We start from the raw sequence: 12615 nt of genomic DNA, 5'->3' as shown, positions 1-12615 counted from the left end.
CCCAAAAAACAAAAACATAACCTAGTTATAAGGCTATAAACCTTGCTTTGACTCCTCATTCCCTCCCCCCCCATCTATAAACTATAAACGTACAACTATTACTTTTTTGGTTTTGTTTTGGGGTCACACCCAGCGCTCAGGGATTACTCCTGGCTCTGCGCTTAGAAATCACACCTGGCAGGCACCAGGGACCATATGGGATGCCGAGATTTGAACCATCATCCGTCCTGGATGGGCTGTGTCCACGGCAAATGCCCTACTGCTGTTCTAACTCTCTGGCCCCAACATGACTATTATTAATGGTGGGGAAAATTTCTGAAGGTTGGGTGATCAGTGTATATATAGCACAAGACCCCCCCACTTTCAAAATTTGGTTTTATTACAGTAGTCTTTGACAATAAGACTTAAATCTTTACCTGGCTGAGAAAAAAGCAGCTGGGATAAATGTTGGGCGAGCGTCTGAAGGGCTGGAGCTCCTCCTAGATGGTCCACATCCAGGAGAGAGACCAGACTCTGGAGACATGTGAGAGCTCGACACTGGATAGTGTTCATCCTGTAAGGGAAGTGGAGGAACATAGGACTTATGGCAAAGATATTACAGCTGGAGGCTGGAGCAATAGTGCAGGTCAGTAGGGCATTTGCACAGAGTTGACCTGAGTCTGATATCTCGTATCCAATTTGAGGCTTGAGCCCCACCAGGAAGTGATCCCTGAGTACAGAGTGAAAATTAAGCACTGGGTATTGCCAAGTATGGTCCCCAAAAAAATCAAAAAAAAAAAAAAAAAAGAAAAGAAAAAGATAATGCATCATAAACTTTACCCTGAGAAAAAGTTTTGTCAGCAAGAGGTCAATGGCAGCTAGCAAAAAATCTTGTGTGTGTGTGTGTGTGTGTGTGTGTGTGTGTTTGGTTTTTAGGCCACACCCAGTGCCACTCAGGGGTTACTCCTGGCTTTGGGGACCATATGGGACGCCGGGGGATAGAACTTCAGTCCATCCTAGGCTTGCACTAGCAAGGCAGATGCAACACTAAACTGGCCCCAAAATCTTTTGGGTTTTTTTGACCACACCAAAGTACTCAGGGCTAACTTCTGGCAAGGCTTAGAGCAGGGGTCTCAAACTCAATTTACCTGGGGGCTGCAGGAGGCAAAATTTGAAGGCTGGCCTCGGGCCACAAAATGTTGTACGGAGGGCCGCAAATGGCCCATGGGCCGTAAGTTTGAGACCCCTGCCTTAGAGGGATCCTATAGTATTCCAGAGATCAAAGCTGGGTTAGATGTATGCAAGGAAAACATTAGGGCCTCCTTTTTTTTTTTGGGGGGGGGGGAGTTTTGGGTCACACCCAATGCTCAGGGGTTACTCCTGGCTGTCTGCTCAGAAATAGCTCCTAGTAGGCACGGGGGACCATAAGGGACACCAGGATTCGAACCAACCACCTTTGGTCCTGGATCAGCTGCTTGCAAGACAAACACCGCTGTGCTATCTCTCCAGGCCCCACTTTAGGCCCTCTTTACTACTGCTCCAGCTTAGCAACAAACCTTATAACAAACACTTCATCTATATTAAATCAATCTGCTGAGAACTCAAGGCCACTGAGACACAATTCATAAATGCATCAATAGGGATCTGATTTAGAAGAATTTTCTACTCACAGCTGCATCTGCAAAATTATTCCAAAATGTGAAATATGACATATTATAAAGTATTCAACACATTTACAGAATCTGAGAAATAATTTGGGAGGCTGGAACAATGAAATAGTGGGAAGAATATTTGCCTTGTACCTGGCCTACCCAGGTTCATCTCATGATTCCCTGAACTCACTAGGAATAATTCTTGAGTGCAGAGCCAGGAGTAACCCCTGAACATTGCTGGGTGTGGCCCAACCCCCACACACAAGAAAGCAAACATCCATGCACCCAGACAGACATGAACAGTCTATTCTAAACTCCTCCTACAGCCCTGTAGGCTACCACTACCCACACTTCCATAGTAGCATTTCCTTGCTTTTCTCTAGGAAGTTTGTATATCTAATCATTTCTCAACCAACTTTATATAGGAAAACAGAACAATTTAGCATTATATGTTTTTGTTTTTTTTTTGTTTGTTTGTTTGCTTGTTTTTTTGGGTCACACTGGCAGTGCTCAGGCTATTCTTGGCTCTGTGCTCAGAAATCACCCCTGGCAGACACAGGGAACCATATGGAATGCTGGGATTCAAACCACCCTCAGACCTGATGGCTGCGTGCAAGGCAAACGCTCTACTGCTGTGCTATCTCTAAGGGGTTTTTTTTGTTTTTGTTTTTGTTTTTTGTTTTGTTTTGTTTTGTTTTTGGGTCACACCCGGCTGTGCTCAGGAGTTACTCTTGGCTCCACACTCAGAAATCGCTCCTGGCAGGCTCGGAATTTGAACCACCATCCTTCTGGATACAAGGCAAATGCCTTACCTCCATGCCCCTCTCAGGATTTTTGTTTTTTCTTTTTGTTCTGGTTTTTGGGTCACACCCAGCAGCACTCAGGAGTTACTCCTGGCTCTGTGCTCAGAAATTGCTCCTGGCAGGCACAGGGAACCATATGGGATACTGGGATTTGAACCATCACCCTTTCTGGGTCAGCTGCATGCAAGGCAAACACCTATCCCTGTGCTATCTCTCCAGCCCACATTATCTGTTTTTGTTTGTTTTTGGGTCAGACCCAGCTGTGCTCAGGCGTTACTCCTGGCAGGCACGGGGGACCATATGGGATGCTGGGATTCGAACCACCATCCTTCTACATACAAGGCAAATGCCTTACCTCCATGCTATCTCTCCGGACCCCACATTATCTGTTTTTTAAATAGGAGAGGGGTAATGTTTTTTTTTTTTTTTTGGTTTTTGGGCCACACCCGGTGGTGCTCAGGGGTTACTCCTGGCTTTCTGCTCAGAAATAGCTCCTGGCAGGCACGGGGGACCTTATGGGACACCGGGATTCGAACCAACCACCTTTGGTCCTGATCGGCTGCTTGCAAGGCAAACGCCGCTGTGCTATCTCTCCGGGCCCGGGGGTAATGCTTATAGATACTCAAGGGTTACTCGTAGCTCTATACTCAGGAATTACTCCTGATAGTGCTTGTGGGACAATATCGGTTGGTGGAGATAGAACCCAGGCTAGCTGTGTACAGGGCAATGCCCAATCCACTATTGTTCTAGCCACAGGACTGCATGTTTTTGAGATTTCTGAAAACAGAAACCTCAACATGTGGGCTGGAGAGATAGCATAGCAGTAATGTGTTTGCCTTGCATGTGGCTGACCTAGGACAGACCAGGTTCAATTGCTGGCATCCCATATGGTTTCCTGAGCCTGCCAGGAGCAATTTCTGAGCTCAGAGCCAGAAGTAACTCCTGAGCAACGCTAGGTGTGGGACCCTCCCCTAACCCAAAAAAACAAACAAAAAGAAACTTCAGTATGTATATATTTGGCTTAATGTTTTTAAGTCTTGTCCATGTTTTAATAGTTCTGCATTTCTGCTTGTTTGGTTGTTTTTTCGGTCACACCTAGCAATACTGAGGGATTGAACCCAGGTTGGCCACATACAAGGCCAAAGCCTACCCACTATACTCTCACTCCCATCCACCCCCCCTTTCTTTTTTGGTGTGTGTGGGGGGTCCTACCCAGCAGTGCTCAGTAGTTACTCCTGGTTCTATGCTCAGAAATCACTCCTGGCAGGCCTGGGTACCAAATAGGATGCTGGGAATCGAATCTGAGTCCATCCAAGGTCGGCCTCATGCAAGGTTAACAACACCCTACTGCTGTGCTATCTCTCAGGCCCCATCCCACCCTATTTTTAAGAATTGCTCTTTGTGTCCTACTGCTGGAATATGTCAACATTCATCAATTCCACCACTGAAGGACACAGGTTGCTACCAGGTTGAGGAAACTATGAACATTCACATACAACGCACAGTACCACATCCTAGCACACGTGTTACGTGCAAACAGCTTTCCAGGTAACAGACACAAGGAACAGATTGAGTCTTAGGAGGGAGTCAGCATCTCCTATTTGACAGTCTATGGTTCTTATAATAACATAATGACAAAATATTTATAAATAGAAATGTACTCACTTTCTAATCAAAGGTTTCCAAGTGGGATGCCTAGAACAAAGGTCAACTGCAGTGCTGTCTGGAAAGGCAGTTTTCTCAAATATCTAGATTTTTATAGAGGCAGTAAAACAAAGGTTAAAGTAAGCACTCATTTTAAACATGATCCCCTCATAAAAGTATAACATATTACCTATAGGTTAAGGTATTTTTATTCTACTTCCAGTAAAGTTTATTCTTTATTTCCCAAATACAGTAAATACCTATACTGGGCAAATAAGAATTTAGTTCTTTTGCAAGCAAAATAGATTTTTTTAAGGTTTTTAAAAGCACATCCAGCTGTGCTCAGAGCTTATTCCAGGCTTCCTCAAGGATCCATATAGTCCTGTGTGACCCCCCCCAATGAAAGACAAGTGCCTTTCCTTCTGTACTATCTCCAGCTCCAATTAATGGCCTGCTTTTTCTTTTTGTTTGTTTGTTTGTTTGTTTTTGTTTTCTCGGGCCACACCCATTTGATGCTCAGGGGTTACTCCTGGCTAAGTGCTCAGAAATTGCCCCTGGCTTGGGGGGACCATATGGGACACCAGGGGATCAAATTGTGGTCCTGATCCTTGGCTAGCACTTGCAAGGCAGACACCTTACCTCTAGCGCCACCTCGCCAGTACCCTGCTTTTTCTTTTTTAAGGTTTTTGGCCACATGCTCAGGGGTTACTCCTGAGTCTGTACTCACAGATTACTCTGACTCGCTTGAGGATCCATATGGGTGCTAGGGATCAAATCCAAGTTGGCCACGTCCAAGGCAAGCATCATACCCCACTGTATTAACACTCTGGCCCACTTACTTTCTTAGACCCTTCCCATTGCTTCCTAAAGAACCGAGAATTAAAATAGATTACCATCTTTGGGATGAGGTAGTGAGTGAGAGCAGTGTGAATTTCATGGGAAAGGCAAAGGGGAGATAGCAGCTGGCCCCCAAAATCACTGATGGAGTTCTCCATAAAAGAATCACTTTCATCACTGCTGGAAAGTTCATCCCATTCATCATCGGAGGGATCTGGGAAGAGTGTGACCCAAATATAAATGGAATGTTTCAGAAAATCCTCATGGAAGCAGCCCTCTCAGTTCAGGAGGAGAGTGTGTAAATGTGAACAATTACAAACCTTCACTGCAACACAAGTTGACAATAATTTCCAGAGCAGTCTGCTGGGCTGTCAGCAATGCTATAGCTTCTCTCAGTTCTGTGTCAGTGGTCTTAAAAAAAACAAATAAACAAACTGAGTCTGAGAAACATTTTCGCATGAATTTCCTTAGAGCCTACAAGGTGGTTTATTTTTTAACACTTGGACTTAAGCACACATGGGGATGGAGTGGACAGCCAAGAAGTCAAAAAATGCTGGAAGTTGGGGCAGGAACAGGTAGGATGTTTGCCTGTGTGTGGCATAGCCAAGTTCAATCCTTGGCATCTAATATAGTCCCCAGAGCATCACCAGGAGTGATTCCTGGCTACATAGCCAGGAGTAAGCCCTGAATATCACTGGGTGTGGTCCAAGAACAACAAGAACAATAATAAAAATTCTAGAGGTACACACCCATTGATTTCTCTTGGCACAGTGGATCCTGCCCTGTTAACTGGGTATCCATCTATCTTCACTGTTATTCTAAGTGCTGCTTAGTGAGGGGAGAAAAGAGATTCAGAAATTCTAAACTTAATTCATCCTGAAACTTCATTTCAGGGGCCAAAGTGATAGCACAGTGGTAGGCCTTGAATGCTATTGACCTGGGTTCTATCCCAGCATCCCATATGGTCCCCCAAGCCTGCCAGGAGTGATTTCTGAGCACAGAGCCAGAAGTAACCCCTGAGCGCCACTAGATGTGGCCCAAACACAAAACAAACAAACAAAAGAAGTGGCTCAGTAAACTAAGACTTGCTTTTGGGCACCAGACACTCCTACACAACAAGCTTGCTTTTAGCTACTAAAACATTTTCCTGAGGGCCCGGAGAGATAGCACAGCGGCGTTTGCCTTACAAGCAGCCGATCCAGGACCAAAGGTGGTTGGTTCGAATCCCGGTGTCCCATATGTCCCCCGTGCCTGCCAGGAGCTATTTCTGAGCAGACAGCCAGGAGTAACCCCTGAGCAACGCCGGGTGTGGCCCCAAAAAAGAAATGATCCCTGAGCACAAAGTCTGAGAAAACCTGAACACCACCAGATGTGAACCAAAAAAAAAAAAAAAAAAAGAAAGAAAACCACTATAAGTTCAGCATCAGATTTTAAAAAGCAGATCAAATTTATTTTCTCTGAGTTACATTTTTATATCTTAACTGGTGGTACTAAAAAGTCCAATATAGTGTTGGGAATCAAATCAGGCTCTGTCATACAAAAATCAAGTGCCTTAACACCTGTAATATCTCTTTGCCCACCATTTATATTTTTATTGATGTATGAAGAGCTAAAGGAGCACACACTGCATGAATGGAAGGAAGCCAAGGTTCTAAATCCATAGCCCCGCAAAAAGAAAAAAATTAAAAAGTACAAAGATCTAAATTACCAGTACTGTTATAATGTTTCAATTCTTTATATAACTTTTTCTTTTATTTCTGGTTTTTGGGTCACACCCGCCAGCGCTCAGGGGTTACTCCTGGTTCTATGTTCAGAAATCGGCCCCGGCAGGCTCGGGAGACCATATAGGATGCCAGGACTTGAACCACTGTCCTTCTGTATGCAAGGCAAATGCCTTACCGCTGTGCTGTCTCTCCAGCCCTCTTTATATAACTCTTGCTCAGACCATTTCCCTGTTTTTCATTACCAAGTTGACCCAAAAAAAAAAATCCACTCTAGATGAAATGTTATGACATCTGAGATTTGTTTCAAACTATTCCAAGAGCTGGAGAGAGTAGATGAGAAAATAGGTGAAAGGAAGCAGACTATAATCAGATCACTGATAGCCATGAAAGTTGGGTAGAGTACTCTACATTTGCATGTTAAAAAAAAAGAAAAAGTGGATTGGTTCTTTCTTTACACCCTGTGTCTCGACCTTATGTTAAGGGATGCAATTAATGCAATCCTAACTTGGATTCTAAAACAGTTGCACAAAGCCACTGAGTACTGTGCAAGACCAAAGCTGGCTGATTTATATTCTGGACACATATCTCCATGATCTCCATGATGTCTAGCACCCCACTGGCCTTCAAACAGTGGCTGAACTGACCAGCATGTTAACAGTCTTTGAAAAGCAAGCTTCTGTTGTGAGTAAACTATCTTGAGGGCTGGAGAAATAGCATGGAGGTAGGCATTTGCCTTGCATGCAGAAGGACGGTGGTTTGAATCCCAGCATCCCATATGGTCCCCTGAGCAATTTCTGAGCGTGGAGCCAGGAGTAACCTGTGCGCTGCCGGGTGTGACCCAAAAAAAAGCAATAACAAAAACAACACCACCTCTATCTTGGGGCCAGAGAATAGCGCAGCGGTATGGCATGTACCTTGCACACAGCTGACAAATGACGGACCTCGGTTCAATTTCCTGGCATCCCATATGGTCCCAAAAGCCAGGAGCAATTTCTGAGCACATAGCCAGGAATAACCCCTGAGTGTCACCAAGTGTGACCTTTTTAGATGTGGCCCAAAAACAAAAAAAAAACAAACAAAAAAAAAATCTATTTTATGGGGCCAGAGAGAGAGCACAGAAATAGGGCATTTGCCTTGCATGCAGCTGATCCAGAACAGATGGTGGTTCAAATTCTGGCATCCCATATGGTCCCCCATGCCTGCCAGGAACGATTTCTGAGAGCAGACCCAGGAGTAACCATTGAGCACTGCAAGGTGTGACCCAAAAAACAATTAAAAAATAAATAAAAAAATAAAAATCTCCAGGGACCAAATCAATAGTAGAGCAAATAGAGTGTTTGCCTTGAATGCAGCTAACTTGGGTTCAATACCCAGCATTCCATATGTTCCCTCGATCACTGACAGTAGTAAGTCCTGCATGTTGGGCGAGGAATAACCCCTAAGCATCACCAAGTGTGGTCCAAAAACAAAACAGAAAAAAAAAAAAAAAAAAACCACTTCCAAATAACAGTTAGAATTAAATTTTTTTCCCAATAGTAGTACTTTTACCTTAGTCTTTTATTTTTTTGGGCCACACCCAGTGACGCTCAGGGGTTACTCCTAGCTATGAGCTCAGAAATCGCTCCTTGCAGGCATGGGGGGGATCAAACCATGGTCCGTCCTAGGCTAGCACATGCAAGGCAGACACCTACTGCTTCCACCTTCGATCCGGCCCCAACTTTTACCTTAAACTTAACAACTTCCACTTAAGTGCTATTTCCCGATTTCCAGCAAAGGATTTAAGATACTTAAGTATTCAGGAATTTTAGCCTGACAGCCCAGTTTAGCATCTACTTCTGGTTTTATGAGATAAGAACACCTACATCATATAACCTGCTCTTCATTTGATGGCTTACAGAGATATTTCTAGAGGTTACACAACAAACAACACTTTTTTGGAAGGATGAGATTGCACATACCATGTCTTCATCTATTTCTCTTTACTGACTTAAAATCAACCCATTCTGATCCACAAGATCTGATCTAACAAAAAGCAAAATTTGCCTGTTTTCATCTGCACCAAAGCATTTATTATATGTATATCTGTGTGTGGAGGTATGCTCAGGAACTGAGCCCAAGGCATGTTGCCTGAGAAATATTGCTTTATCACTAACCAGATTTAAAAAAAAATTTTGTATGTGGTCTCAGGGATTGAACTCTGGGCCTCAAACATACAAAGCTGTTCTCTACAAGTGAACCACAGCTTCAAACCAGATTATTAAGTCACTATGTGATTTACAAGCAATTTAAGGACAAAACAAACTTCTCATTATTTTTATTCACCCTAGCACTTAACACAATACCTTACATTTAATTCATGGGAGTGGTGAAATAATTCTAACTAAAATACTTTAATAACTTGCTTTGTTCTTGGTTTGGGGGCCACAAATAGTGCTGCTCAGTGCTTATTCTGGGATCATTCCAGGCAGGTTTCAAAGGACCATATATATGGTTGTGGCCGAGGCGATAGTACAGTGGGTAGGGCATTTGCCTTATACACAGCCAATGGATCCGATTCCTGGCATCCCATATGATCCTCCATTCCTGTAAGGAGTAATTTCTGAGCACAGAGCCAAGGAGTAACCCAAGTGCCACCAGATTGGAAACTGAAGAAAATATAAAAGAGGGGCCAAAGTGATAGCACAGTGGTAGGGCATTTGCCTTGCACACGGCTGACCCAGGATGGACCTCAGTTCGACCCAGGGCAACCCATATGGTCCCCCAAGCCAGGAATGGCATAGCCAGAAGTAACTCAAGGGGCCAAAGAGATAGCATGGAGGTAAGGTGTTTGCCTTGCATGCAGAAGAATGGTGGCTCAAATCCTGGCATCCCATATAGTCCCCCAAGCCTGCAGGGGGTGATTCCTGAGTGTAAAGTCAAGAGAAACCCCTGAGCGCTGCCAGGTGTGACCCACCCCCTGCTAAAAAAAAAAAGAAAATATAAAAGAAAATAGCCCCTGTCTGAAAGCATTAATGGACTCACTGGAAGTAAATCTGAAATGAAAGTCTTCCTTCTGACTTTTCTCTTATGAGGAACTCCCTCCATTTCATCATCCTCCACCACTCCGGCATTATTAGCATTTTCCATCATCTCCTCAGTCTCGGCAGCAGCTTTCAGTCTCTGGGTCTCGGCCTCCTTCATTTGAATGACCACTCTGCCAGCATCCATTTCCAAGACTTCTGACAAAATCTTCAGTATGGCATTTATGATTTCTGCCTGGCTTTTGGATGGAATAATGTCTTTTACATTCCAAACTGTGCCTGGGAAGGGAGCAAAAGAACAAAGAAATCGCCTGTGAAATCTATTAGTAAGTACAGTTTTCACAAGAATGATTGTGAAAGCTCACTGGTGTTCATTTCAAAACACAAAATAAAAGCATCCGGACCCCACTGCCTTTGTTCAAATTCCATTAAGAGTTTTCCTGTATGACAACCCCTCATAATCAACTCTCATCCAATGACAATGCTCTTCTCTGATACAGCACCAAGAAACAATGATAACACTCATCAAGTTTCTTTTGAAATGACACATTCAGTTACTTCGTCTTCTTTCATCTTAACCCGAGCTGCTTTTTTAAGCAACCTTTTATATTCCAAGTGTGGAATGAAATGTACTAAACTTCCAAGATTCCACATACAGCTAGAAAGCAGGTGCTTGATCTTTTGCTTATCAAGAGAACAGGAACTACAACTAAGTAGTTAATACTAATTTTTTTTTTTTTTTGGTTTTTGGGTCACACCCAGCAGCACTCAGGGGTTACTCCTGGCTCTACAGTCAGAAATCGGCCCTGGCAGGCTCGGGGGGACCATATGGGATGCTGGGATTGGAACCACCGTCCTTCTACATGCAAGGCAAATGCCCCACCTCCATGCTATCTCTCTGGCCCCAAGACTAATATTTTTTTAGTGACTATAAAGATACTTCCTAAGTAGTAAAAACTAAAAAAACTGAAAGCAGGGGGCTGGGAAGGTGGTGCTAGAGGTAAGGTGTCTGCCTTGCAAGCGCTAGCGTAGGACGGACTGCGGTTCAATCCCCCAGCGTCCCATATGGTCTCCCCAAGCCAGGGGTGATTTCTGAGCACATAGCCAGGAGTAACCCCTGAGTGTCAAACAGGTGTGGCCCAAAAACAAAAAAAAAAACCCTGAAAGCAGGAATTCAACCGGTATTTTTACACCCATAGCCATAGCAGTTTTATTTGTAGTCAAACTGTGGAAGAAAACTGCATCGTTTGTCCTCAAGTAAACAGATTAAAAAGTGGTTTATGAAAAAAAAAAAAAAGTGGTTTGTGGTAGTCGATGATGAGTGCTTTTTTTTTTTTTTTTGGGGGGGTCACACCCAGCGGCACTCAGGGGCTACTACTCTTGGCTCTACACTCAGAAATCACTCCTGGCAGGCTCAGGAGACCATATGGGATGCCGGGATTCGAACTACTGTCTTTCTGCATGCAAAGTAAATGCCTACCTCCATGCTATCTCTCCGGCCCCAATGATGAGTGGTTTTTACGTGCAACAGAAGTTCAACTAACTACAGCCTATGTGTGTTGTTTATTAATTCTCTGACATTTACAGAAGTACAAAATCGGCCAGTGAATAGGGCATTTGCACATTGAGTATGGTATTTATCTTGCATGTGGCCAACTCGGGTTCAACCCCCCCCCCGCATCCCATACAGTCTCCCGAGTCTGCCAGGAGCAATTTTCTGAGCATAGAGCCAGAAATAACCCCTGAGCACCACTAGGTGTGACCGAAAAACAAAAAAAGAGAGAGAAAGAAAAAAGAAAGAAACAAGTATAAAATTGCCCAACAAAGCATTTCTTTTTTTTTTGGGCCACACCCGGTGGGGCTCAGGGGTTACTCCTGGCTGTCTGCTCAGAAATAACTCCTGGCAGACATGGGGGACCATATGGAACACAGGGATTCGAACCAACCACCTTTGGTCCTGGATCGGCTGCTTGCAAGGCAAACGCCACTGTGTTATCTCTCCGGGCCCAACAAAGCATTTCTTAGGACATTTCCTGCTAGTGGAGCCAGAACAATAATAGGGTGCTTGCCTTGCAAGTGGCCAACTCAGATTAAATTCCCAGCACCCTATATGGTTCTCAAGTCCAATTGGAGCTCCAGAGCCAGAAGTAAACCTTAAGCATCATCCAGTGTGACCGAAACCAAACAAACAAACAAAAAGAAAAAGATATTAAAAAATTAAAAAGAAAACTATAAGAGGCCGGAGAGATAGCATGGAGGTAAGGTGTTTGCCTTTCATGCAGAAGGTCATCGGTTCAAATCCCGGCGTCCCATATGGTCCCCCGTGCCTGCCAGGAGCAATTTCTGAGCATGAAGCCAGGAGTAACCCCTGAGCACTGCCGGGTGTGATCCAAAAACCACAAAAAAAAAAAAAAAAAAAAAAGAAAGAAAACTATAAGATATTATTCAGCCTTTGAAAGGTTACATACCACAACATGGATGGACCTTCAGGACATTAGGTTCAGTGAAGTAAGCCACTTCCATACAGAAAAATATTCTATGATTCCACTTACACAGTACCTGCCACTAAAGTCTTCAAGAGAATGTGCTCCATGGACGTGACAGGACAAAGCATTGCTGACTCCAGCACCTGCAGTGCTGGGGCACTGAAAGATTTTAGCAGCTCTGGGTTATCTTCAGTCACCGTCTGCAAACAATAGGCTAAAATACAAAATTTTAAAAAAATATTTAGGAGAAAGTCCTGCTAGGATAATTTATACCAATTTAAACCATCAAAACACATTTGCATCTTGACAACAGATACACAGATACACAGAACTATTGTATGCTATATGGGTACTTCAAGGAAGCCACATGCAAATGAGGCTTCCCAAAAGATCTTTTTTCTTCATTTCTTTCCCTTTTGTTTGGATCACACCCAGCAGTGGCACAATGGGATTACTGCTGGCTCTATGCT

The 12615-nt window shown here is 43.8% G+C and overlaps 1 protein-coding gene across 1 annotated transcript in view; it reads right to left on the bottom strand.

The window, feature by feature from the left end:
- HEATR3 (HEAT repeat containing 3) overlaps positions 1-12615 on the bottom strand; it is a 54141-nt gene that overhangs the window by 19229 nt on the left and 22297 nt on the right. Inside the window, exons 6-11 of the mRNA XM_049786068.1 lie at positions 12219-12359; positions 9661-9938; positions 5236-5326; positions 4972-5129; positions 4100-4182; positions 417-553 (exon numbers count right to left, since the gene is read on the bottom strand). Coding sequence (XP_049642025.1) covers positions 417-553; positions 4100-4182; positions 4972-5129; positions 5236-5326; positions 9661-9938; positions 12219-12359 — 888 coding nt within the window. The remainder of the gene's footprint in view (positions 1-416; positions 554-4099; positions 4183-4971; positions 5130-5235; positions 5327-9660; positions 9939-12218; positions 12360-12615) is intronic.

This window comes from Suncus etruscus, chromosome 14 (genome assembly GCF_024139225.1).
Source record: "Suncus etruscus isolate mSunEtr1 chromosome 14, mSunEtr1.pri.cur, whole genome shotgun sequence".
In the NCBI taxonomy this organism is placed as follows: domain Eukaryota; kingdom Metazoa; phylum Chordata; class Mammalia; order Eulipotyphla; family Soricidae; genus Suncus; species Suncus etruscus.
The sequence above is the reverse complement of the archived record's forward strand: the minus strand, read 5'-3'. Positions and strand labels throughout refer to the sequence as shown.